This window comes from Delphinapterus leucas, chromosome 6 (genome assembly GCF_059928025.1).
Source record: "Delphinapterus leucas isolate spDelLeu-1000000601 "Yukka" chromosome 6, BTC_Dleu_Yukka2, whole genome shotgun sequence".
Lineage (NCBI taxonomy): Eukaryota > Metazoa > Chordata > Mammalia > Artiodactyla > Monodontidae > Delphinapterus > Delphinapterus leucas.
Window position 1 is genome coordinate 118043070 of NC_143134.1, and position 26924 is coordinate 118069993.

Sequence of the window (26924 nt, forward strand, 5' to 3'; positions counted from 1 at the left end):
TTATGGAACGTTGCGGAGGTGACTTTCTGATCTCTTCTTCCCTCATCTGCGAGGATGACACGAGAATACGCGTGAACGTGCTTGGCTCAGTGCCGGGCCCCTGGGAAGCACTGTCAGCCGGCAATTACTCGAGCTTAAACTATCGTGCAAATTTTACAGTCCACTCTACCCGATTTTAGGCAAGTCTTTCTTAGGAATAAAACATCTATTATGCAGCTTCATGGGACTTCCCTGGTGGTCCAGTGGTTAGGACCCTGCGCTTCCACTGCAGGGGGCCTGGGTTCAACCCCTGGCTGGGGAACTAAGATCCTGCAAGCTGCACGGCGTGGCCCAAACAAACCCCCCGCCCCCCCCCAAAAAAAAACGTAATTACGCAGCTGCAGTAGGAGAACAGCACTCCCTCCTGAGCAGCACAGGCAGCGTGGGAGGAAGGGAGGTGCTGGCTTTGCCCTAAGAGCTCTCCCTCCCTCTGCCCTAGTGCTTCTGGGAGGGGCCCACAGCAGGCACGTTGCTCTCTCTGTACATCACGCCCTCCCCCCAGAAGGAGGGGTGGTGCAGATGTGAAGTCTCCTCTTCCCTTTCCCACCTGTGAGGCCCGTGACCTGACCGGAGCCCAGGCAACATGCACACGAAGGATGGTTTATTATTTGTCACTGGCTAGAGAGCAAGCAGACAGGCAGAGTAAAAAGATCAGTTAAAAAGTGAGTGTGGAGAGGTGCAGGCTGCAGCCACCATACTTGGCTTGAGCTGTATGAGAGGGGAAGGGTAGCACCGGGGAGATGCCGCTCCATGGCCCAGGCTCCCCTCTGCTCCAGCTCATCCAGAGGGGACGACATCCGGTCCTCAGGCCTCCACACACCTGCCTGCCTTTCCCCCTTTGCTGCTTTTGGCAACTAAAAGGCAGGAGCTCCCTCCCCCAGGGTGCGCCCCAGGGCTTCCTCAGGCCTTCTGCACTGACCCCCACGGGCCTAGGCGCTGAGTGCTGCTGCTGCAGCCAGGCCCTCCCTCCTTAGCAGGAGCCGGGAGGGCTGGGGAGCTCAGATATGCAGGTGGGGGCGGGGGGGGGGGGCGCGGGGCGGGGGGAATCTCCAGAACCAGGTCAGAAGCAGAGCTGGGGGAGGGGCCAGGATCATTCAGCCTCTGGGGCCCCTCGCAGCTGGAGGACCACAGGCGGGATGGGATGGGGTTACCTTCCCCACCCTGAGCAGCTGGGTCACCAACAAACAAGACAAGTGGCAGGGCTGCACCCATCCTCTCCTGCCCAGGCCAGAATGGGCAGGGGCCTGGGAGGGGGCCTGCTTAGCTAAGCAGTTCCAAGTAGGTGACAGGGACCTTGCCCTTCTTGTTGCCTCTCTCGCCAATGAGCCAGTCAGGGTCCATGCCAGGCAGGCTGTAGACAGTGATGAGCTGAGGAGGGCGGAGAAGGAGGGTCACGCCCCGGCCAGGCAGAACTGGCCCCAGCCCTAAGGGGGAACAGACTTGCGGTCTCCCCTGATACATAGGAAACGACACCTCCTGAGCTGCTCACCTCCTCAGCTGCTCTACAGAGACAGATCAGAGAGGCTGCTTCCTCAGAGCTGGAGCCGTCTCTGCCTACCCGACTGGCCCCAGCTCTACCCGCAGGGCCACTCGGAGGCTGGAAGCCCGCGGTGCAGGGTCTGCAGGCCCCACGCCCCCAGCTCCAGTTTCCCGGCGCCCGTGAGCCGGCCCTCCCCCCGTCCTCGTGGCCCCCAGGCCTACCTCGTCAGCCAGCAGGGCCAGCTCGCTGCTGTCGGCCGCCTCGTAGTCGTAGAGGACCCGGGCCTTCCGGGTCCCGCTGGCAGGAGGCGCCACCTCCTCCAGGCAGAGAGCGGCCTCCCCCGGAGGAGCCAGGCTGGCCACAGAGGGCCCCCCAGGCATAGTGGCCGCGGCGGTGGTGGGCGAGGTGCTGCTGAGGGGCGGGGAAGCGGGCTCTGTGGTGCCCACGAAGGTGCCTGGAAATCTGGAGAGGAGAGCGGGGGCACACCTCAGCAGCCGGGAGCCACACACCCCCGGGAGTCCCGTGTGCCCCGCCAAACACCAGCTAGGTCCACGGCCGCGGAGGCGAGGAGACCCCGCTACTTACATGGCTCCCTGGGAGCTGGCGGCATGAAAGGAAGAGGGAAACGGGGAATGTGAGATGCTCCCGCCATCCCCGCCACCCCCCACCCCCCCACAGTCTCAAGAAACCACGCCAGAGGTCCCCAAGGCCAGCCACATCGCTGTCATTGTGAGAGGGTGCCCGGGCCCAGAGAGCAGTGTGATGTCCCACCACAGTCGGCAGCCCTCCACCCCGCCCTGGGTGTCACGGGGCTTTCCGAGCTTGGGGCGGTCGGGGCTGGGAGCCAGGGGACCCCGGTGGGCACCTGCCCAGCTGTTTCTGTAGGTCCAACATGTGGCGGTAGCACTGGGCATAGTAAGTGGTCTGAGACTCAACGAACTCATGGAGGCAGCGAAGGTGGTTCACCTGCGGGGAAGACGCCCATGGCTGACGGGGGGGATGCGAGGGGCCAAAACATCCCATTCCCCATCCTGTCCTCTGCAGACCCTGGCCCGGCATTCTGATGTCTTCTGCCCAGGCCACTTGCTCCCTGGGGTTGGAGGGAGGTACCCACCCTTTGGGACCTGCTCTGCCGAGGCTAAATCCCATCCTTACAGACTGCGGGCTCAAGCACACCCTTCCCCACCTGCCTTCGAGATCCAGGTTCACTTGCTGCCTCAATATGGACTAGTTTCATGGGGACACGAGGGGCGGCAAGAAGACGGTGGACGACAGGAGGAGGAAACGGGGGCAGGACTCACGTGTGTGCTACTGATTCCCTCCAGCAGGAGCCGGGTCACTTCTGCCTGCCGGTCAAACTCTGTCTGGGCCACTCGGAGCTCCTGCTCAGCCTGGGAAGGGCGGGGCATGAGCGCGAGAACAAGAACCGCCCTCCAGCTTCCCTCCCACCGCCTTCTCCCGCGCCCCTGAAGCCGCCCAGGAGCGGCCTCCTCTTCCCTTCTGTGGCAGCTGTCACTTCCCCTCAGGGATGCAGACATTGGTGGCAGGAGTGCACTTCCCACCCCTGACTTCAGGCCTGAAGCCCTGACCACTGGAGGAGCCCCGCTTGGACCCCACCCCCTCCTGAGGCCAGTTCCTGGACAAGCAGACACAGCCTCGGGCGCCCTGCCTTGGCCTTTCATATTCATTTGCCCATCTGACGCCATCACGCATCAGGGACAAATCCAACCAACAGTTGCCTCCGGAGGGCCCACTGTGTGCAACAGGGCAGAGGTGAAGAGACAACCCCTACCGTGGCCCCAGCGAGTGAGGACAGAGCCCAGAACTAGAAACAGACCTGCCCCTGACGGCAGCAGGTGAGCCTGGGCTCCCGGTGCCCACCCCCTGCAGCCTCTTCCCTGAGCCCCGGCTTACCTTGTCCACCTCATCAGTCCAGAGCTGCGGAGGCCACAAGAGGACAGGTCAGCGGGGGAGGGAGGGGGGCACCGGTCAGCAGGGGAGGGGCGGACGGCTGAACCCCAGAGCCCAGGCCCTGCCCCAGCTCGCTGAGACCCCAACCTCTCCCCAACTCCCTCCCCACAGCCCAACGAGGGGCTGAGGCTGGGGTGAGGCCTGGTGTGAAAGGGGGGGCTCCGACATCATAGTCCGTCTAGTCCCACATGCCACATGCGGGGAGGGGGGACAGCCAGCTGGGGAGTCCTACTTGGGTTTCTCCTACAGTGCCAGTCCCCAGGCTCTGACTGGGGTCTCAAGGGAGATTGAGCGTCCCGCACCCCACCCTGACACTTGGCTAAGGCTGGTGGGCTGGGAGGCAGGACTGTGTGACCCTGGACCAGTCACTGAACCTTTCTGTCCTTCGGCAGAGAAAGGCAGCCTCGTGCCCGAGTCACACTGGGGTTCAAAGGCACAAGGAAAAAACAGGGCCGTCTCCACCCTCCTGGATACTCCTCTTTCCACTCGGCCCAGGAAGGGGGGCGGGAAGTGTCATCCAGAGTCTAAAGAAGAAAGACCCCCCTCCCCCCGCCACGGCTTAGGAGACCCATTTCTCCTGCCCGCTGCTACCCTACGATGTGACCTGAAATGCGGAAAGCAAAACAAGGCCAGCCCTTGGACAGATGTGTCCCACCTCAGTGCCGTTTAGCAAATCACAACACGGGAAGCAACCTCCACGTGGACACACGTCGGAGACCCAGCCACAGGGGCCCGGTGGACTACACTGTGGTTCACGCCCCCGAGGACAAATGACTGCACACGGCAACATGCTTATGACAGATGGAGAAGAGCCAGAGGGTCTTTGCAGAAGGTTGTCACCCGTCGGGGGGTGGGGTGGGGGTGGTGGAAGGGACAGAGAGAGAGGCAGAGAAAGACACAGTGGTGGTTTCGACAGGCATGATGGGATAGGTGTGATCTGTCTATTTCCCAAACTAAACAGTAAATACCACAAATCTCAACAGAGCTGTAGGAAGAAAAGACACCAAGACATTCAACGTCCTCCTGATCCAGCCCCGCCCATCCGACCTCCAGAGTCCCCGCCCCCGCCCCGCCCTCACGCTCAGCTTCAGGCCAGCTCAGGACACGCTCTGTTCTCCAACCTCTGGGCCTCGGGCCCAGGCGGCTCCTTCCCCCACCCAGCTGTGCCCTCCCACCCTCCCTGTTCAGTCTCAAGCACTTCCACGACACCTGGCAGATGTGCTACGGAGGCAGCTGGATGGACAGCGCCGTCCCTGTCTCCCGTGACCCCGTGGCAGGCCAGGCCCAGACCTCCTCCCTCTCCTCCGGGCCGCACAGCCGGTCGCTCCGGGACGGTGAGTGTGGGAGGGGGCGGTGCCTGCTTTGGGGGGGTCGGGGCTGGGCAGACTCTCAGGTGCCCTGGAGGTGGGGCCGCTGCCGCCCCAAGTGCACCGGGCTGTGCCGCGCAGTGGGCCAGGCTCACCTTCAGCGCTGGGCAGGGAGAAGCAAGGCCGGCAACACGGGCACAGGGCACAGGGCAGAGGCGGGTGGACAGGACTTGCCTGACCAGGGGCGCGGCGCCTGCCTGCCCCTCTGGCTCCAGTTCGCTGCACGTCAGGCCCAGGCCCGAGTGTGGGAGGGGAGGGGGGGCGGGGCGGGGCAGGGGCGCTTACCGCGGAGGCGCTGGCCGAGAGAATGTAATTACGAGGTCTAGTCTCCTGAAAGTCAGGCACCGTCTGGCGGGGAACAGAGTTCATGGGGGGAGGGGGTCATGCGGGGCCGGGGCCGGGCCGGAAGGCCGCCCTAGACCCTCCCATGGGAGATGCCAGGAGCCCCCGACCCCACGGACAGGAGGGTACAGACAAATACAACACGGAGCCCCCCGCTTCTCCCCAAGCCAACCACCTGCAGAGGAGGCGGGACGAGGCGAGTCCAAACCAAGATTAAGTGGGTGGACATGCCTGCCATCAGGGCCCTTATCTGGGGCAAGCCACAGACGGGTCCAGCCCCTGGCCCGGCGGCCACGGACCCTCGTCCCCAGGCCCCGGCCTCACTCAGATGCCCCAACTAGACCCACCGTCCTCCCAACAAAGCCCGCCCCGCCCAGCTCTCTCCGTCCAGAACCTCCGCACACCACGTCTCTCGCTCCTGCAGCAAGGACCAGGCCCCTCTCCCCACAACGAGGATGGACAGACGGATGCATGGATGGACACAGTGACAGGCTTTCAACATTTGCAAAAAGCTGACTCACAGGCTCCAATGCCTGGCGTCCCCCCGAAGCAGAGGCTACACATGGTAGAGCCTCCGGTGGGGAGACCAGCTGCTTGCAAAACGCCCCGAGGACGTCCCCGGCCGACCCAGCACTGTGGGCCCGAGGCCGAGATGGGCAAACCAGAAGCAGCACAGCACGTGGGATAGGTATACTCACATCTCCCTCACACTGAGCCAAGTTACCCAAAGCAGAACAGAAAGGGACAAAAACAAAGAGTTAGTCCACAGCGCAGGCGGGAGCAGGCCCCTGGGGTCACACAACCCTGCCCTCTGGAAGGAGTCCTGACACGTGTGTGTGTGTGTGTGCACTGCTGGGCTGGAGTCCTCTGGGATGCTGTATCTGGGCTGCCAGGGCCCAGCTCGGGACGGGCTGTCCTGCCCAAGCCAAAGACTCTGGGCCAACCAACTGGAGGGGAGGTCGTGCCGTCCCAGTAACTAAGGAAGGGCTCCCCCGCCTGGCTGAGGTAGGAAGAGCTTGTCCTGGCCAAGTTACTCCAGAGAGGTGGTCCGCCCCTGAGTGGCGGGGAGACTGTCCTGTCCAGGTGACTTAGACAGACATAGGTCATCCTGCCCAAGCCAACAAGACTCCAGTGGCTGAGCCCCTGCCTCCAGTTTGGACCCCACATAATTGGATGAGCCGGGACCTTGCCCACGGCTCTCGCCAGACGCACTGCCCAGGCTCCGCGGCCCCAGGTGGCCACACTGAGGGAGGGGAACGTGAGAAGGGCTGGAGGCTGTAACTCTCAGGGGAGCGGGGAGCCCAGGCCGGATGTTTCCACGGCGTGCCCTGGACCTGACCTGGGGATTCCCTCCCCAGGGCGTGCGGTGGCCTTTCGGGCCCTGCACCCCAAGCAGCCTGGCCACCCTCAGGCCCAGCTCTCCCAACCCTGGCCTAGCCCTGGTCAAGGTGTCCCACACTGTGTCCCATCGGCCTGGCTGAACAGGCCTCCGTGAGCCGAGAGTGAAGGGGGAGCGAAGACAGCCCAGGCCCCACCCAGTGCCGTGGGGCTCCCAGAGGGCCCCTCAGACACGCCCCTGGGCAGGCGGGTGGTCCAGCTCCGGGGCCCTCCGCACCACCACAGGGGAGCCTGAGCACAGGGCACCCTGCGACCAGCGCTGGAGCAGCAGGTGGGGGAGTTAGTAGGAGGAGCCATGCCCGGGCAGAGCCGGGAACAGAGCCGAGCACCCAGGGAGGGCAGGGCAGGGGCATGCAAGAAGCCAACTGGCTGTCGGTCTGGGGAGGCTGCGGGCCGCCCTGAGCCCAGGTCGGGGCACTGCTGGTCCGCCCACCCCATCAACGTCTGCCCTGGGTCCCAGGGCTCTGGGCCGCCAGGGGTCCGTTGCAGGTGGGGCAGAGAGGTGTGACCTGAAGTGGTCAGCCCAGAGCAGCAGCCCCCAGCCAGGCCTCTCCAGGCAGGGACAGGGGAGAGAAGTCATGCCAAACACCAGGTCCCTTCACCCCCTCCTTGGCTCCAACCAGGACCGGTGGGGGTGGGGGGGGCAGGAGGCCGGCACGACACCTACCGTGGCTTTGGCTTCTGCGGCCTTGGCCTTCTTCAGCCGTGCTTTGCAGGCATCCAGGTCCAGACGCCGGTTATGGAGGAGCCGCCTCTCCTTCTGAGGGGGTGGGAACAGGGAACAGTGAGACCTGGGCAGCCCTGGGAGACCCCTGGCCCTGGCAGGACCAGCCCCCAGGACCATCTGGTCAAGACGGGGAAACTGAGGCCTGGATGGGGGGAGTCATCCACTCCAGGCCACTCAGTCCACAAGAGCCATGTCTGGGGAGATCCCAGGAGTGCTGGGTCCCAGCATGGGAGGAGAGCCTGGGCTCAGAGGGCTGCCACCATTGCCAGGAGGCAAGTGGCCCCAGGCCCCTCACCGAAATCGTCTTCCAGTCCCCTTCCAGGAAGGTGCGCAGGGGTGTAAGGAAGTTGATGGAGGCCGTGTGGATAAAATCCCTCTCTGCGGCTCCCAGGCGCTTTTCTGCTTCTGCCACCTTGATCAGTGTCTTTCCTGAGAAACAAAGTGGAGGGGTGAGGAAGAGGGTCGGGCTCAGGCCGCTCTGACCCCCAGGAAGTAGGGGAGAGCTCAGAGAGAGATGTTCTGAGAGGCAAGAGCAGAATGGCTGGCCTGGGAAGATGTGGAAAATCTACATATCCATATACCTATCGACAAATAAATAGTGGGATGCCCGAAGAACGGAACGCTACACAGCCGTTAAAAAGATGTGTGGTGGGGGGGACTTTCAGAATGACAGAGGAAGGAGCTCAGCAAATTCTTTCCCCAAAAAGCAATAATAAAACTAGACACAGGGACTTCCTTGGTGATCCAATGGTTAAGACTCCACGCTTCAACTGCAGGGGGCCCAGGTTCAATCCCTGGTCGGGGAACTAGATCCTGTATGCTGTGCAGTGCAGCCCAAAATTAAACAAAATTTAAAAAAAAGAATATCCTTTTAAAAAAAACCACAACTGGACTCAGTTCTCAAAAACAACGATTTCTGGACTCTGGAAGTTAACCTAAGGCAAATAACAAATTGAGAAGCATTTATTCCAGAACTTTTGGACCTTGGTAAAAACAATGGAGCCTGTGGCTTTTTGGCCTGGGGGTACTCCCATCTCCTCAAGCTCTGTGGTGCTGTAGCTCTAGCAGGGTGGGGCAAGCCCTGAGGGGGCTGACTTGATTTGGGCTGGAACACAGAAAAACCCATGGGACAGGACCACAAACAATAGTGATCTCAATGGCAAATAATCAGGAACATCACAGCTAACATGAAGCTGGAATACTGGTTGGAACAAGCAACAGAGCTGCCGGAAATTTAACAGGAGATCTGGGAAATGAGATAGTCATAGGGGGCCTTGATAAAATCCAGATATCTCTGGTGGTATGGAAGGCTATGCATGTGTATAGCACACTTGGGAGAGATGGGAGAGTACCCCAGCTATCAACTCATTCTTGGCTAGTGGGATGCTTTGCACATTCACAAACTGAAAGCTGGGCAGACATGTAAATTGCTTGAGCTTTGAGTGTGTTCCCCAGACCACTCACAGATTCATCGGTAAAGCCTTAATGGTGCAAGATGTTTAAGCACAACCTCTGATTAATCACTGGCGGACCACTAACATATGCTGACCTGGAAGAAACCCCTAGGAAGCTAGGCTTAAAAATAAAAAGGGTAATTTAAAAAGAAAAACAAGTAGACGTCAGTAGCTGCATACTGCAGAGAATACAGGCGCCACACGGTCAGCTCAGGCAAGTCTCTAAAGAAACAAACACACGGCAGTAATAACAAAAATTATAAGACATGCAAAGAACTAGGGAAGTACGGACAGTACACAGGGAAGGAAAAGCAATCAACAGACACTATCTCCAAGGAGGCCCAGATATTAGACCTAGCAGACCAAGACTTCTAAGCAGCTATTACAAATAAGTAAAAAAACAAAAACAGAACCAAACCCTGACGGTGGGGAGGCACAAATTAGGGTTATGGGATTAAACTACTATATATGTAATAGATAAGCAACAAGGATATAGGGACTTCCCTGGTGGCGCAGTGCTTAAGAATCCTCCTGACAATTCAGGGGACACAGGTTCAATCCCTGGTCTGGAAAGATCCCACATGCTGCGGAGCAACTAGGCCCATGTGCCACAACTACTGAGCCTGCGCTCTAGAGCCCACGAGCCACAACTACTGAGCCCACGTGCCACAACTACTGAAGCCCGTGTGCCTAGAACCCGTGCTCTGCAACAAGAGAAGCAACCTCAATAAGAAGCCGGTGCACTGCAACAAAGAGTAGCCCCTCTCTCCACAACTAGGGAAAGCCCACGTGCAGCAATGAAGACCCAACATAGCCAAAAATAAATAAATGAATAAATTTATTAAAAAATAAAAAAGAATCCACCTGCCAATGCAGAGGACACAGGTTCGAACCCTGGTCTGGGAAGATCCCACATGCCACAGAACAACTAAGCCCATGCGCTACAACTACTGAGCCTGTGCTCTAGAGCCTGCGAGCCACAACTACTGAGCCTGCATGCCACAACTACTGAAGCCCATGCACCTAGAGCCAGTGCTCTGCAACAAAGAGAAGCCACTCCAATGAGAAGCCCACACACCACAACGAAGAGCAGCCCCCACTCGCTGCAACTAGAGAAAGCCCGTGCACAGCAATGAAGACCCAACACAGCCAAAAATAAATTTTTTAAAAAAAGGATATACTGTGTAGCACAGGGAATTATAGCCATTATCTTGTAATAACCTATAATGGAATATAATCTGCAAAAATACTAAATCACTATGCTGTACACCAGAAACACATATTATAAATCAACTATACTTTAATTAAAAACTAAAAAACCTAATAGAAGCAATGTTTAAAGATTTAAGGAAAGTATGATGACAATGACTTCTCAAATAAGGAATGTCAATAAAGAGATTAAAACTATAAAAAAGAAATGAAAATTCTAGAGTTGAAAAGTATAACAACTGATAAGAAAAAAATCACTAGAAGGGTTCAACAGCAGATTTGAACTGGCTTCTTATCAGAAACAAGGGAGGCCAGATAGTGAGAGGATATATTCAAAGTGATGAAAGGAAAAAACTCTCATCCAAGAATTTTATATACAGCAAAACTGTCTTCCAAAAGTGAACACAAAATAAAGACATTCCCAGATAAACAAAGGCTAAAAGAATTCATTGCTGGCAGACCTGCCATAGAAGAAATACTTCAGGTTAAAGTGAAATGACACTAGATGGTAACCTGAATCTACATAAGGAAATACAGAGCAGCAGTAAAGGTAATTATATAGGCACATATAAAAGACAATATAAGCTTTTTTCTCTTTTCTTAATTGATTTCAAAGACAACTACATAAAACAATAATTATAAAACTGTGTTGTTGAGATATAATGTGTATGACAATAATAGCACAAAGGAAGAGGGCGAGAAGGGAGTTATACTGGAGCAAAATGTCTTTATTTTACTGGAATTCAGTTAGTATTACTCCAAAGTAGATTGTGTTAAGTTAAAATGCATATTGTAATCTAAATTGTAAAACCACTAAGATGGACTTCCCTGGTGGTCCAGTGGGTAAGACTCCACACTCCCAATGCAGGGGATATGGGTTTGATCCTTGGTCGGGGATCTAGATCCTGCATGCATGCCGCAACTAAGAAACCCACATACTGCAACTAAAGATCCTACATGCTGCAATGAAGATCCTGAATGCTGCAACTAAGACCTGGCACAGCCAAAATAAATATAAATAAATATATTTTATAAAAACCCACTAAGAAAGATTTTTAAAGTAAAAAAAAAAAAGCAACAAAGAAATTAGAATATTACACTAGAAAATATCTATTTAACTCAAAAGAAGGCAGTAACAGAGGATCAAACAAAAAACACCTGAGATACAGGGAGACAATAACGAAATGGCAATCCGACAACATCAACAATCACATTAAATGTAAATGGATTAAACACTCCAATCAAAAGGCAAAGGCTGTCAGACTGGATTTTTTAAAAAAAGATTCAAATATATGCTGTCTATAAGAGACATACCTTAGATTTAAAGACATAAGTATGGTGAAAATAAAAGGACAGAAAAAGATACATGCCCCTGTTTGCATATAACAATATGAGAATAGGAGTGACCATAAGAGAACAGGAGTGGCCATACTACTATCAGATAAGCAGACTTTAAGACCAAAAAATGTTAACTAGAGACGAAGAGTAGTATTTTACAATGATAGAAGGGCCAATTCATCAGGGAGATATATAATTATAAACATACAGACCTAACAACACAGCTCCAAAATACATGAAGCAAACACTGACAGAATAAAGACAGAAAGAGTTCAACAGAAACAATTGGAGACTTTAATACTCTCAATAAAGGATGGGGCAATAAGACAAAATCAACAAGGATATAGAAGATAAACAACACTATCAACCAAGATGGCCTGACAACACTACCCTACAACATAAAGTACGATACCTAAGTGAACATGAAACATCCTCCAGTAGATACCACACACTATAGGCCATAAACAAGTCTTAATACATTTAAAAGGATTAAAATTATGCCAAGTATGTTTTCTGACCACAGCGACATTAAATTAGAAATCAACAACAGAAGGAAACTTGGAAAATGCATAAATATCAGGAAATTAACCACCACCCTACTGGTGGGATGTAAAATCACACGGCCACTTTGGAAAACAGTCTGGCAATTTCTTAAAAGGTTGGTGGTCCAGTGGTTAGGACTCTGCACTTTCACTGCCGAGGGCCAGGGTTCAATCCCCGGTTGCAGAACTAAGATCCTGAAAGCTGCACAGCACAGCCAAAAATAAAATAAAATTTTAAAAAAATGTTAAACATAAATTTACCATATGACTCGGCAATTCCACTCCTAGGTATATACCCAGTAGAAGTGAAGACATATATCCTCACAAAAGTTCATATGCAACTGTTTAAAGCAAAACAACCCAAATGTCTCTCAAATGGTACGTGGACAAAGAAAATGAGATCAGCCCATACAGTGGAACACTCTTCAACAGTAAGAAGGAATAAAATCCTAAAACACATTATAACATGGATGAACCTCAAAGACAAAGAAGCCACGTGCAAAAAACAACATATCGCTTGATTCCATTTATATGAAATATTCAGAAAAGGCAAGTTTATAGAGACAAAACCACATTGGGATTTCCCTGGTGGTCTAGTGGTTAAGAATCCACCTTCCAATGCAGGGGACTTGGGTTCGATCCCTGGTCGGGGAACTAAGATCCCACGTGCCGCGGGGCAACTAAGCCCATGTGCTGCAACCACTGAGCCCACGCACTCTAGAGCCCACGTGCCACAACTAGAGAGCTCACATGCCGCAACTACTGAGCCCACGCGCTCTGGAGCCTGTATGCCACGCAAGTAGAAAGAAGCCTGTGTGCCACAATGAAAGATCCCGCATGCAGCCAAATAAATAAATAAATTTATAAAAAATGACAAAAACAACAACGAAAAATAACAAAGCCACATTAGTTGTCTGGGGGTGGGAGTGGGACTGACTATAAGTAGACACAAGTTACTTTTTTGCAGGTGATGGAAATGTTCTTTAAATTGGATTGGGGGAGTCACCCAAGTCCAGGAAGCACAGAAAGTCTCATACAGGATAAACCCAAGGAGAAATACACCAAGACACATAGTAGTCAAACTGACAAAAATAAAGACAAAGAGAAATATGAAAAGCAACAAGGGAAAAGCAACAAATAACATACAAGGGAATCCCTGTAAGACTATCAGCTGAGTTTTCAGCAGAAGCTCTGCAGGCCAGAAAGGAGTGGCACAATATATTTAAAGTGATGAAAAGGAAAAACCTACAAACAAGGATGCTCTACCCAGGGCTTCCCTGGTGGCGCAGTGGTTGAGAGTCTGCCTGCCGATGCGGGGGACACGGGTTCGTGCCCCGGTCCGGGAAGATCCCACATGCCGCGGAGCGGCTGGGCCCGTGAGCCATGGCCGCTGAGCCTGCGCGTCCGGAGCCTGTGCTCCGCAACGGGAGAGGCCACAATAGTGAGAGGCCCGCGTACCGCAAAAAAAAAAAAAAAAAAGGAATACTCTACCCAGTAAGACTCTCGTTCAGATTTGATGAAGAAATCAAAAGCTTTACAGACAAGCAAAAGCTAAAATAATTCAACAGCACCAAGCCAGCTTTACAATAAATGCTAAAGGAACTTCCCTAAGCGAAAAAGAAAAGGCCACAACTAGAAACAAGAAAATTATGAAATGGGAAAGCTCACCAGTACAGGTGAACATACAGTAAAGGTAGGAAATCATCCACACACAAACGGGATATCAAGACCAGTAATTGTGAGAGAAGGAGAGCACAAGTGCAGGACATCTGAAATGCATTTGAAATTAAGAGATCAGCAACTTAAAACAATCATGTAGTTATACAGACTGCTATATCAAAGCCTCATGGTAACCGCAAATGAGAAATTTATAACAGATACACACATGAAAAAGAAAAAGGATTCCAAACATAACACTAAGGATAGTCATCAGCGACTTCCCCAGTGGGCCAGTGATAAAGAATCCACCTTCCAATACAGGGGACACAGGTTCAATCCCTGGTCGGGGAACTAAGATCCCACGTGCCATGGGGCAACTAAGCCTGCACGCCGCAGCTACTGAGCTCACGCACCTCAATGGGAGAGCCTGCGTGCTGCAAACTACACAGCCCACGCACTCTGGAGCCCACGCACCACAACTACAGAGCCCACGTGCCCAGGAGCCCACGTGCCACAACTAGAGAGAAGCCCACATGCTGCAACAAAGAGCCCACGTGCCACACTGAAAGATCCTTTGTGCCGCAACTAAGACCCGATGCAACCAAATAAATAAATAAATATTTTAAAAAACGTTTACTCCATCTATCCTAAACCCTTAAAAAATAAATAGTCATCAAATCACAAGAAAGGAGGAAAGAAAAGAGGAAAGGAAGAAAAAAGACCTACAAAAACAAATCCAAAACAATTAACAAAATGGCAATAAGGGACTTCCCTGGTGGCACAGTGGTTAAGAATCCGCCTGCCAATGCAGGGGACACGGGTTTGAGCCCTGGTCCGGGAAGATCCCACATGCCACAGAGCAACTAAGCCTGTGCACCACAACTACTGAGCCTGTGCTCTAGAGCCTGTGAGCCACAACTACCGAGCCTGAGAGCCACAACTACCGAGCCTGAGAGCCACAACGACTGAAGCCCAATGCCTAGAGCCCATGCTCCACAAGAGAAGCCACTGCAACAAGAAGCCTGTGCACCGCAACAAAGAGTAGCCGCCTCTCGCCGCAACTAGAGAAAGCCCACACACAGCAACGAAGACCCAACACAGCCAATAAATACATAAATTAATTAAAATAAATGTATAAAAAAATGGCAATAAGAACATACACATCGATGATTACCTTAAACGTAAACAGATTAAATGCTCCAACCAAAAGACACAAATTGGCTGAATGGATACAAAAACAAGACACAAGACCCATATATATGTTGTCTACAAGAGACCCATTTCATTTTTTTTTGGTTGTGCCGTGCAGCATGTGCGATCTTAGTTCCCTGACCAGGGATCGAACCTGCGCCCCCTGCATTGGAAGCACAGAGTCTTAACCACTGGACAGCCAGGGAAGCCCCAGACAAAACAGACTTTAAAATAAAGACTGCTACAAGAGACAGAGAAGGACACTACATAATGATCAAGGGATCAATCCAAGAAGAAGATATAGCAATTATAAATATATATGCATCCAACACAGGAGCACCTCGATATATAAGGCAAATGTTAACAGATGTAAAAAGAGAAATCGACAGTAAACAATAATATGGGTCTACTTAAACACCCCACTTACATCAATGAACAGTTCATCCAGACAGAAAATCAATAAGGAAACACAGGCCTTAGATGACACATTAGACCAGATGGACTTAATTGTTATTTATAGAGCTTTCCATCCAAAAGCAGCAGAATACACATTCTTTTCAAGTGTACATGGAACATTCTCCAGGATAGATCACATGCTGGACCACAAAGCAAGTTTTGGTAAATTTAAGAAAACTGAAATCATATCAAGTATCTTTTTTGACCACAATGCTATGAGATTAGCAATCAAGTCCAAGAAAAAAACTGCAAAAAACACAAACACGTGGAGGGTAAACAATGTGCTACTAAACAACCAATGGCTCACCAAAGAAATCAAAGAGGAGGGACTTCCCTGGTGGTCCAGTGATTAAGACTCTGCACTCCCAATGCAGGGGGCCCAGGTTCGATACCTGGTCAGGGAACTAGATCCTGCATGCCGCAACTAAAGGAGCCCGTATGTTGCAACTAAAAGATCCCGCATGCCGCAACTAGGACCTAGCGCAGACAAATAAATAAATTAATTAATTAATTAATAAAAAAAGAAATCAAAGATGAAATTAAAAATACCTAGAGGGAAATGAAAACACTATGCCAAAACCTATGGGACACAGCAAAAGCAGTTCTAAGAGGCAAGTTTGTAGTGATACAAGCTTACCTCAGGAAACAAGAAAAATCTCAAATAAACAACCAAACCTTACACCTAAAGCAACTAGAAAATGAAGAACAAACAAACCTAAAGTTAGTAGGAAAGAAATCATAAAGAACAGAGCATAAATAAATAAATTAGAGACTAAGAAAACAACAGAAAAGATAGATGAAACTAAAAGCTGGTTCTCTGAAAAGATAAACAAAATTGATAAGTCTTTAGCCAGGCTCATCAAGAAAAAAAGGGAGAGGACCCAAATCAGTAATATTAGAAATGAAAAGGAAGAAGCTACAACCAACACCACAGAAGTACAAAGGACTGTAAGAAACTACTACAAGCAACTATATGCTACTAAAATGGACAACCTAGAAGAAACGTACAAATTCTTAAAAATCTCCCAAGACTGAACCAGGAAGAAAGAGGAAATATGAACAGACCAATTACAAGTACTGAAATACAACTTCTGATTTAAAAACTTCCAACAAACAAAAGTCCAGATGGACCAGATGGCTTCACAGGAAAATTCTATCAAATGTTTAAAGAAGAGTTAACACCTATCCTTCTGAAACTATTCCAAAAATTGCAGAGGCAGGAACCAAACTCATTCTACGAGACCACCATCACCCTGATACCAAATACCGACAAAGATACCACACAAAAAAGAAAATTACAGGCCGATATCACTGAAGAGCATAGACACAAAAATCCTCAACAAAATACTAGCAAATTGAATCCAATAATACATTAAAAGGATCATACACCATTACCAAGTGGGATTTTTCTTCCTTTTTTTTTAAATATTTATTTATTTATATTGGCTGCGCCAGGTCTTAGTTGCAGCACGTGGGCTCTTAGTTGCAATGTGTGGGCTCCTTAGTTGTAGTGTGTGGACTTCTTAGTTGCAGCATGCGGACTCTTAGTTGCGGCATGCATGCAGGATCTAGTTCCTTGACCAGGGATCGAACCTGGGCACCCTGCATTGGGAGCGTGGAGTCCTACCCACTGGACCACCAGGGAAGTCCCTGTAAGGATTTTTCAATGTCCGTAAAACAATCAGTGTGATATACCACATTAACAAATTGAAGAATAAAAACCATATGATCATCTCAATAGATGCAGAAAAAGCTTTTGATAAAATTCAACATCCATTTATGATAAAAACACTCCAGAAAGTGGGCATAGAGGGAAACTACCTCAACATAATAAAGGCCATATATGACAAACCCACAGCTAACATCATACTCAATGGTAACAAACTAAAAGCATTTTCTCTAAGATCAGGAACAAGACAAAAGATGTCCACTCATGCCACTTTTATTTAACATAGTTTTGGAAGTCCTAGCCACAGCAATCAGAGAAGAAAAAGAAATAAAAGAATCCAAATTGGAAAAGAAGAAGTAAAACTCTCACTGTTTGCAGATGACGTGATACTGTACATAGAAAATCCTAAAGATGCCACCAGAAAACTACTAGAGCTAATCAGTGAATTCGATAAAGTTGCAGGATACAAAATTAATAAACAGAAATCTGTTGCATTTCTATACACTAACAATGAAAGACCAGAGAGAGAAATTAAAAAGAATAAAAATACCTAGGAATAAAACTACCTAAGGAGGACTTTCCTGGTGGCGCAGTGGTTAGGAATCCACCTGCTAATGCAGGGGACATGGGTTCGAGCTCTGGTCTGGGAAGATCCCACATGCCGCGGAACAACTAAGCCTGTGCGCCATAACTGCTGAGCCTACGCTCTGGAGCCCACGAGCCACAACTACTGAGCCCACGTGCCACAACTAACGAAGCCCGCGTGCCTGGAGCCCGTGCTCCGCAACAAGAGAAGCCATCACAATGAAGAGCAGCCACAACTAGAGGAAGCCTGTGCACAACAGCAAAGACCCAATGCAGCCAAAAAAAAAAGATAAATAAATTTATTTTTAAAAAAAAAAAGCTATCTAAGGAAGCAAAAGAACTGTACTCTGAAAATTATAAGATGCTGATGAAAGAAATGGAAGATGAGGGAATTCCCTGGTGGTCCAGTGGTTAGGAACTAAGATCCCACAAGCCACGTGGCACAGCCAAAAAAAAAAACACCCAAAGATGACACAAACAGATGGAAAGATATACTGTGTTCTTGGATTGGAAGAATCAGTATTCTCAAAATGACTATACTATCCAAGGCAATCTACAGATTCAGCGCAATCCTTATCAAATTACCAATGGCATTTTTCACAGAACTAGAACAAAAAATTTTTAAATTTGTATGGAAACACAAAGACCCTGAATAGCCAAAGCAATCTTGAGAAAGAAAAATGGAGCTGGAGGAATCAGGTTCCCTGACTTCAGACTATACTACAAAGCTACAGTAATCAAAACAGTATGGTACTGGCACAAAAACAGAAATATAGACCAATGGAACAGGACAGAAAGCCTAGAAATAAACCCATGCACCTACAGTCAATTACTCTAGGACAATGGAGGCAAGAATATACAATGGAGAAAAGACAATCTCTTCAATAAGTGGTGCTGAGCAAACTGGACAGCTAAATTAAAAGAATGAAATTAGAAATTCTCTAACACCATGCACAAAAATAAACTTAAAATGGATTAAAGACCTAAATGTAAGACCAGATATTATAAAACTCCTAGAGGGGGACTTCCCTGGTGGCATAGTGGTTAAGAATCTGCCTGCCAATGCAGGAGACACGGGTTCGAGCCCTGGTCTGGGATGATCCCACATGCCGCGGAGCAACTAAGCCCACGTGCCACAGCCACTGAGCCTGTGCTCTAGAGCCCACAAGCTACAACTACTGAGCCTGTGTGCCACAACTACTGAAGCCTGTGTACCTAGAGCCCATGCTCCACAACAAGAGAAGCCACTGCAATGATAAGCCTGTGCACCGGAAGGAAGAGTGGCCCCTGCTCACCACAACTGGAGAAAGCCTGCGCACAACAACGAAGACCCAACGCAGCCAAAAATATATATAAAAAACAAACAAACAAACAAACAAAAACTCCTAGAGGAAAACTCTTTGACATAAATTGCAGCAGTATCTTTTTGGATCCGTCTCTTAGAGTAATGGAAACAAGAACAAAAATAAACAAATGGGAATTAAACTTAAAAGCTTTTGCTTAGCAAAGGAAACAAAACGAAAAGACAACCTACAAGATGGGAGAAAATATTTGCAAACGATGCAACTGACAAGGGATTAATCTCCAAAATATACAAACAGCTCATACAGCTCAATATCAAAAAAACAAGCAACCCAATCAAAAAATGGGCAGAAGATCTAAATAGACACTTCTCCAAAGAAGACATATAGATGGCCAAATGGTACATGAAAAGATGCTCAACATCGCTAATTTTTACAGAAATGCAAATCAAAACTACAGTGAGGTATCTCCTCACACCAGTCAGAATGTCTATCATCAAAAAGTCTACATATAATAAATGCTGGAGAGGGTGTGCAGAAAAGGGAACCCTCCTACACGGTTGGTGGGAATGTAAACTGGTGCAGCCACAATGGAGAACAGTATGGAGGTTCCTTTAAAAAGTAAAAACAGAGCTACCATATGATCCTGCAATCCCACTCCTGGGTATATATCCAGAGAAAACCATAATTGGAAAAGCTATATGCACCCCAATGTTCATTGCAGCACTATTCACAATAGCCAAGACATTGAGGCAACCTAAATGTCGATCAACAGGTGAATGGATAAAGAAGATGTGGTATATAAATACAATGGAATATTACTCGGCCATAAAAAAGAATGAAATAATGCCATTTACAGCAACATGGACACAACTAGAGATTATCATACTAAGTGAAGTTAAGCCAGACAGAGAAACACAAATATCATATGATACCACATATATGTGGAATCTTAAACAATGATACAAATGAACTAATTTACAAGACAGAAACAGACTCAGAGACACAGAAAACAAACTTATGGTTACCAAAGGGGAAAGGGGGGGTGGGAGGAGGGATAAATTAGGAGGTTGGGATTAACATATACACACTACTGTATATAAAATAGATAACCAACAAGACCCACTGTATAGCACTGGGAACTACACTCAATATTTTGTGATAACCTAAAAGTGAAGAATTTGAAAAGGAATATATATTTATGTTGTGTGTGTGTGTGTGTATAACTGAATCACTGTGCTGTACACTTGAAACTAACACGATATTGTAAATCAACTATACTTCAATTAAAAAATTAATTAAATAAAATGTCAAAAACACAAATTGGATTGGGGGATGTTTGTTCAATTCTGTAAATTCACTAAAAATCATCAAATTACACACTTAAAACAGGTGTACTTTATACTGTAAAAACTGTACCTAGATAAAACTTAAAAAATAAAGATTGAGGTGACTCTATAAGTGCTGTGAACAGATTACCTGTAGTACAATGCCAAGTTTACAAATCAGGTGGTAGAACAGTACGCATAACATGATCCCATTGAAAAATACACACAAACCAAACCTGGGTAAGGGAGGTTTCAAATTTTTTTGTTTGTTTTTTGGCTGCACTGTGCGGCATGCGGGATCTTAGTTCCCTGACCAGGGATCAAACCCATGCCCGCAGCACTGGGAGCGCAGTCTTAAGCACTGGACCACCGGGGAAGTCCCGGGAGGCTTCTATTTTTTACTCTATTTTCATCTCCATTGATTGAGGTGTTTACAAGCAGAATGAATCCAGGTATCATGTGTGCAAATTAAAAAACAGAGAAAGGAAGGAGAGAAGGGAGGGAAGAAGATTCGTGCCAGAGACCGTGACCCCCGACCCTGGCTGTGGGGACTGGCTCACCGTAGGGCGTGGTGGGCCCCAGCTCACTGGCCGCCTCTGCCATGTACTGAGCCAGCAGTTCCCCGTTGGTGACCCTCGAGGGCACCTTCCTGTCCAGCTTCTCATACAGGAACTCCTCCACTCGGGCACCTGCGGGGAGACGGCAGCCAAAGCCACAGGGCTCTTCGGTAGGAGCCCAAGGATGAAAGCCGTGGTGACAGAAACAGATCCAGACCAGGGCCTGCCCACAGGGGCGTCCAGCCTGGTGACTTCCAGAATACTCTCTTGCTGATTCTCAACTGTGTGAGACTGGCACTTGACCCCGCGAAGCCCTCACTCTAGAGAGGAAGAAGCCACGGCTCAGACACGTGAAATGCCTGCCCGAGGTCACACAGCTGAAGGCAAGTGCCACCCCTTCCCGCCCCACAACTTCTCCCTCCTTACACTATGGATTTACAGGGCACAACACACACGCGAGCAATGCCCTGCCCTGGCCCCAGAAAGCTCTCAGCACACTCACTCAGCTAACAGCAGACATACAGGCAGACAAGCCCCCCGACCCCAGGCCAGCCAGCCCCTCTCTTCCCACAGGTTCTCCTGCAGCTGCGTTTGCCTGCACCACGCTGCCTGTGACTCTCGGCAAGTCCTCTTTCATCCCTGAGCCTCGCTGCCTTCCCTCCAGTGACCTGGCTCCCGTTTCTCCTGCCTCTTCTCCCAACTGTGTTTTAGTGTCCAGGCATTTCTTCAACTCCTCTGTGCGACACTTAGCATTTCCACTGTCCCAGAGAGCGCATCCTGGAGCCCGACACTGAGTCTGCTGTTTTCTTTAAGTGGGACCCCCCCAAAACAGCAGCCTTAAGCCCCAACAGTCTAACCCAAATCCCACCTGCCGCCCAGGCCCACCTGCACGGTCTCAGCAGCTGGGGCTCCTGCCCGCTGCTTCCCGCCCCAAGCCCGGGGCCGGCCTGTGTCCACTCACTGGGGTTGGGTTGCAGCAACACCTCTGTCTGCCTCAGGATTTTCTCCGTCCAGTTCTTGGTGCTGTCTGCCCGGGCCAGAAGGTTCTCAAACTGGGCATCAAGCTCGGTCTTCTCGGCCTGGCCGAATTTCTCCTCTGTGAACTGTGGGGAGAGCACCCAGGGCGGAGGGCTCAGAAAGGGGGACGGGAGGAGCACCCCTGCCCCGCCCATCTACTCCTCCCACCTGGCTGGAACTCAGGCCCCAAGGTCAAGAAACTTGCTCTGCCCCTGACCTGCTCTGTGACCTTGATCAAGGTGCAACCTTGCCCTGGGCCTCAGTTTGTTCCTCTGTGAAATGAGGTGGTTGGACCAGAGTTTGGGGATCATGGCTCCTTTTGGAAATCCAATGAAAGATACAGACTCCCTCTCCCCAAAAAAGCACATCAAAATCAGACACACAGCTTAGGGTGTAAGGAACCCTTGGGAGCCTACCACTAAGGGTCCCCCCAGCCCAACTCTGAAGGAAAGCACTTGGTTACAAGTGCTCAGGGAACAAAAGGGGCACAGAGCAAGGTCTGGGGTTATCAGGATGTTCCAGGGGCAGCTCGGAGCCACGGGAAGGGGATACCAAGGGAGGGAGTCAGAGGAACCCAGGTTCCAGAATCAGAGGGACTTGATTCAAGTCTCAGTCTGATGAGCTGTGTGACCTTGGGCAAGTGGCTTTGCCTCTCTGAGCATCAGTTTCCTAAGCTGAAAATGGTAATAATAAGTAGTAGCATCTCCCTCATAGGTTGTAAGAATGAAATAAAAAAGATGTGGATAAGACATGAAGGCTAGGATCTGGCAGGCAGGCAGTGCTCAGTGTAAGAGCTGATGCTGTTAAGAGCTGATGCCCAGAGAGATGGCTGGGAAGGAAGGGGAATGCGGAGGGGGGGGGAGGATGGCCACATGGCTGGCCTCCGGTTGCCTGGAGTGGTAGATGGGGAACAGCGCCAGCTCATCAGAGCCAACTGCTGGGCACACCCAGGGCCCAGAAAGCTCGGCAGCCCTGCCCCAAGGCCAGGAAAGGACCAGGATGTCACAAGGGTCCCCCTTCAGAGCTGGCAGAAACCATGGGGGCCACCTAAGAAAAACCAGAGACCCGCCCAAGTCCTGGCCTCTCTGATCTCAAAGGCCCCGTCCAGCCAAGGGGAGGTCACAGGCAAACAGCACAGGGGTGAAGACCTGCAGGAGTAGATCAGCCCTGACAACAACAGACACTGCCCTCAGGCCGGCCAAGTTTCCCATTTCACAGAAGATGCCGCTGAGACTGAGTAAGAGGCAAGCTGTGCTGGAGTCACATAGGCTGGGGGTCTGGAGACCCTTCCCAGATGACTAGGCAGCGGTGAGGCATCCAGAGGCCAAGGACAGGTCCAGCTGCAAGGGGCAGGAGGCACCTCCGGTGGTCAGGCTGCCCCGTCGGGCTGCTCCAGCTCGGCAGCCATCAATTATGCATGGGGTCTTGGGTTTCCCTCTGCAGAGCTGGGTGGGCCAGGGTTAGAGCCTGCGGCTCCTCACCTGGGAACCAGCTGCTCCTGGCCTCCTCCTGGTCTCCCGACTCCTCTTCTTCGTCACATTCCCCAAGCTGGGGCCTCCCCAAGCCAGGCCCTGAAGAGGCCTCACCTCACCCAGACACTTCAGGGGTTAGCATTACCCCATTTGCAGATGAGAAAATCGAGGGTCAGAGGCAAAGTCACCTCTCTGGTCCTCAGTTTCCCCCCGGAGGATGGGGATAACAGGACCTATCTCACAGAATATTTGGAAGGTGCTTAGTTTCGTGGTCAGCACACAGTATAGGCCTGATCAACGTTAGCTGACGTCATCATCGTCATTAATAAAAGGTCTCCCTCAGGTCCCTCCTTGGCTCTCAGGAACCACCTAGGGACATCCTTACCCTGATGGCACCAGCCACTATGATTCAGGTGATCGTGTCACCCTCAGTGTGCACCTCAGCATCTCCCCTTCTTACCAAGGTTAATGGCAGCACTCCCCGCCGTGCCACCTGGCCACCAGTCCCTCACACCACACACCCACCCAGGTTCAAAGTCCTACCGGGCTTTCCAACATCTTGGGCATCCTTCCCACGTTCACCGCTGCCTGCCTGGCTCGGATGAGAACGATGCCACAGCCTCCCTGGCTTTTATTATCATTACTCGTACCACTGCTATTAGTAATACTGCAATTACTACCAACAGCATTACTACTAGCACTTCCACTGCCCACTCCCACCCCCACTGGCATCTTACCCAAACATGCCTTAGGTTTTCCTGTCTCGGTGCCCTTAGCTGGGCTGTTCCCATCACCTGGACCAACTCGGCAAACCCCTCCTGACCTTCAAGGCACAGTTCGGGGACTGAGAAGCCATCCTAGAATCTCCCATGCAAAAGGGATTTGGCCTCCGGATTCTTATCCCAGGGCCAAGGTCCAGTTCCCTACCGGATGGGGATGAGGTGAGGCTCCTAGAAGTGTCCTCAACACATGGAGGGGCTGAGCACTTACCCAGCATGTCGTGCGTAGGTAGGTGGCACCTACGCAGAGGAGCTGCCCACACATTAATAATAAACCACCCCATCCCTCCTGGCTGACTCCTACCCCAGGGCAGACTGGCCTCAGGAGGGTCCCCTGAGTGTGCTCTCCTGCCCAGGTCACATTTCAAGCCCTTCTCTCTTCTGGCTGCCACCCTGCCCCATCCCTGCCAAGAGGAAGGGCCCAGGCTTCAGAGGCTGCTCCCTGCAAGATGGCAGCAGCAGGGGGTGGGCGTGCAGGGCCAGAGAAAGCCTCTATTTATAAAGCTCCCAGCTCCCTCCCCCACTCTGGAGGCGGGGGCCTGAGCGCTGGCTCCCACTCCAGTATGGGCGAACCAGTGGGCCTGCCCACCCCCAGGAGAAAAGAGGCCACAGGGACCAAGCTTCCCCATACCCCAGGCTCTGCAGGCCTGGCCAGGTCAGGTGCTAGGGCCCCAAAGTAGCAGGAAACTGGCAGATCAGGTTCTTCCCAGATGTGGGAGATAAAGTGGTTGCCATACCAACACTGGGGAGAATTCCCTACCTTCTGAATGGACAGGGGCTGGCCAATGAACTCCAGGCTGCTAGCATCCCCACTAGGGCTGGGGTCCACGGCAGGGCTTCGAACACGGAGCAGCAAACCCTCTCTGGAGCGCAAATCCTCAACGGGACACTGTGCTTTCTAGTAAACATGGGCGTGTGGGCTTCCAAGAGACTGTCTGGGGCTGGGCTCCTCCAGAGAACCAACAACCAGGGCAAGGACAAACAACAGAATCTGTTCCCAGAGCGCTGTGACGGGCCAAGCCCCAAGGCAGCAGCCACCCTGGGAGGCAGACTGGTGCGACGCGATTGACAGAAGGGAACACGGAGGCTCCGAGATTTGCCTAATGTCACATGCTGCACAGCTGCAATACTAACCACGTTACACCAAGAATGACTTGCCTTTAGTGAGCATGTTCACGTGGAATGCCTGGGACACTCACATCCATGCTGGGAGGGAGGGACTGCTAAGGCCATTTTTCAGACTGAAAAACTGTGGCCCAGAGAGGTGAAGCCCCCATCTTCAAAGTCACTAGAGGGCCCTCCACACCCACAGCTGACTCCCGGTCTTCACCATTACACTCAGCTGCTTCTGTTTTTTCCCTTGTCCCCAAATGGATAGGACTTGTTCTAATCCCAGCATCACCCACTGTACAGCTTCCCAAGGAGGGCACCCAGCCAGCCCCCGGGGCCTGGGGAAATAAGAGAAACAGGCCTCCCACGGAGCAGAAAGTAAATAACCCCAGCCCTCCTGGCTTCCGGACTATCGAAAAAGGGACCTGAGGGAATCAGTACCACCAGTCCATTGCACAGGTGCGGAGACTGAGGCTCAGAGAAGGGGTCAGGGCGGGTGCACGAGTCCTTAGGCCTGAAACTCAGGCCTCCAAACGCCTGCCGGGAGTCAGAGTCACCGCTGGGCAAGGGCAAGGAGACAGGAACCGCCTGGGGCCCTCTGCCCTCAGCGGAGCCCCCCACCGGGGGCGGGGCGGGCGCCAGGACAGCGGGACTACCCGGCCGGCGGGTCGAAATGGTGGAGGCTGACACCTCCCCCGCGGCAGCAGGGCCGAGGCAGGCCCGGCTCACTCCCCGGGCCTGGGCCACGCTGAGGGTGCGGCCAGTGTGGCCGGCCGCCCCGGGCTCTTTCTCTCTACTGGGCACCGCAAAAGGAGGAGGGGCTGGGGGGGCGGCTAGGGCGACTCCGCAGCGGGGAAGGAGCGGCGGCCGCGAGGGCCTTCTCCCGCGGCCCCGGGCTCTGCTGCAGGGGTGCCCGCCGGCCGCGCGGGGCCCAGGGTGTACGGCCTCACCTGCACGGCCCGGGTGAAGAAGATGCCCGCGTCCGACGCCAGCTTCTTCATGTTGAAGTCCATGGCGCTCCGCACGGCCGGCCACGTCCGGCCCGTGCGCCGCCCGGCAGCCCCCGGCCCGCCGCCGCCAGTCCGCACCGCGCCCACCTGCTGCCGGTGCTCTGGCCCTTAGCGCGCCCGCCTGGCCCAGCCCCAGCCGCCTCCGTCAAGCTTGCCCGAGAGCGCAGGGAGGGGCGCCGGCCGCGGGGGAGGAGCCTCCGGGGGGCGGGGCGGGGCGGGGCGGGGCGGAGGGGCCCGGCTTGAGGCTGCTCGCGGCTGCCCCCTGCGGCCGCCGCCGGGCCGGCCTCTCGCTTCCTCGTCCTATGGCCCCCGCCCATTTGTGCCTCTTCCCTTTGTCGATTCGCATCCTCCTGGCCTGCTGGGCCCTCTGGCTCCCTATTTCTCAGCGTCTTTTGACCTGGATCTTTCTGTGTCGACCATCACCACCGCCTTGACCTCTCTAGCCCCCCCCTCCTCTTCTGCCCCAACCTTGGTGACACTAAGGACAATTGAGCCAGGGGATAGGCCAGCTGGGGACTGGTCCTCCACCGCTGGGGAATGGCTGTTTGGCCCCCGGAAACCCTCTGGTTCTCCAAAGTTGGGTGAGGGTGTGTGCAGGGGTTAAGGGGAAGGAAGGAGAAGAGAAAGAGGGGCTTCCTTTCAGCCCAGGTGGAGGAACGTGCTACCCTCCAGGCCTGGACATGTGCTGACCTTGAACCAGCTTCTCACAGCCCCAAACAGGCAAAAGGATGGCCTGCACATACATTTCCCCCCCTCCCATGGGGCTTGGAAGGGGCTTATTACCTGTTTCCACTGCTCCCCACTCTCTACCTCTAAACTCCATCTTCTTACCCAGTGGAGAGCTCTGTTCCTGAACTGGTACCCTTTCCTCTCTGGCTCAGTCCTCTGGATTCCTGGCTTCGATTATCTCCCTGCACTTATAC

At 51.9% G+C, this 26924-nt stretch overlaps 1 protein-coding gene across 9 annotated transcripts; it reads right to left on the bottom strand.

The window, feature by feature from the left end:
* Positions 1-1187: 1187 nt before the first annotated feature.
* Positions 1188-26146, bottom strand: SH3GLB2 (SH3 domain containing GRB2 like, endophilin B2). Of its 9 annotated transcripts, none has more exons than XM_089913841.1 (12): positions 25942-26142; positions 21575-21716; positions 20617-20745; positions 7620-7753; positions 7265-7357; positions 5143-5205; positions 3865-4014; positions 3434-3457; positions 2821-2910; positions 2385-2485; positions 1741-1981; positions 1188-1407 (listed from the first exon to the last, which is right to left on the bottom strand). In XM_089913841.1, exons 1-12 carry the CDS (start codon positions 26002-26004, stop codon positions 1300-1302), a joined length of 1338 nt encoding a protein of 445 aa, XP_089769967.1. In that variant the 5' UTR covers positions 26005-26142; the 3' UTR covers positions 1188-1299. The 9 variants fall into 9 exon arrangements, with proteins under 9 accessions (XP_089769967.1, XP_089769960.1, XP_089769962.1 ...); XM_089913834.1 differs by lacking the exon at positions 3865-4014 and adding an exon at positions 24642-24779; XM_089913836.1 differs by lacking the exons at positions 3865-4014; positions 5143-5205 and adding an exon at positions 24642-24779 and having other exon boundaries at positions 25942-26143.
* Positions 26147-26924: the final 778 nt, after the last annotated feature.

What these genes read in the sequence shown, in the direction of transcription:
- SH3GLB2 (XM_089913841.1), bottom strand. Translation starts at nt 26,004, where the DNA reads ATGGACTTCAACATGAAGAAGCTGGCGTCGGACGCGGGCATCTTCTTC. An exon ending in CCGCAGAAGCCAAAGCCACG is followed by an intron (nt 5,206 to 7,264) that starts GTAGGTGTCGTG and finishes GTTCCCCGCCAG; the next exon opens with ACGGTGCCTGACTTTCAGGA. An exon ending in AGGGAATCAGTAGCACACAC is followed by an intron (nt 2,486 to 2,820) that starts GTGAGTCCTGCC and finishes TCTTCCCCGCAG; the next exon opens with GTGAACCACCTTCGCTGCCT.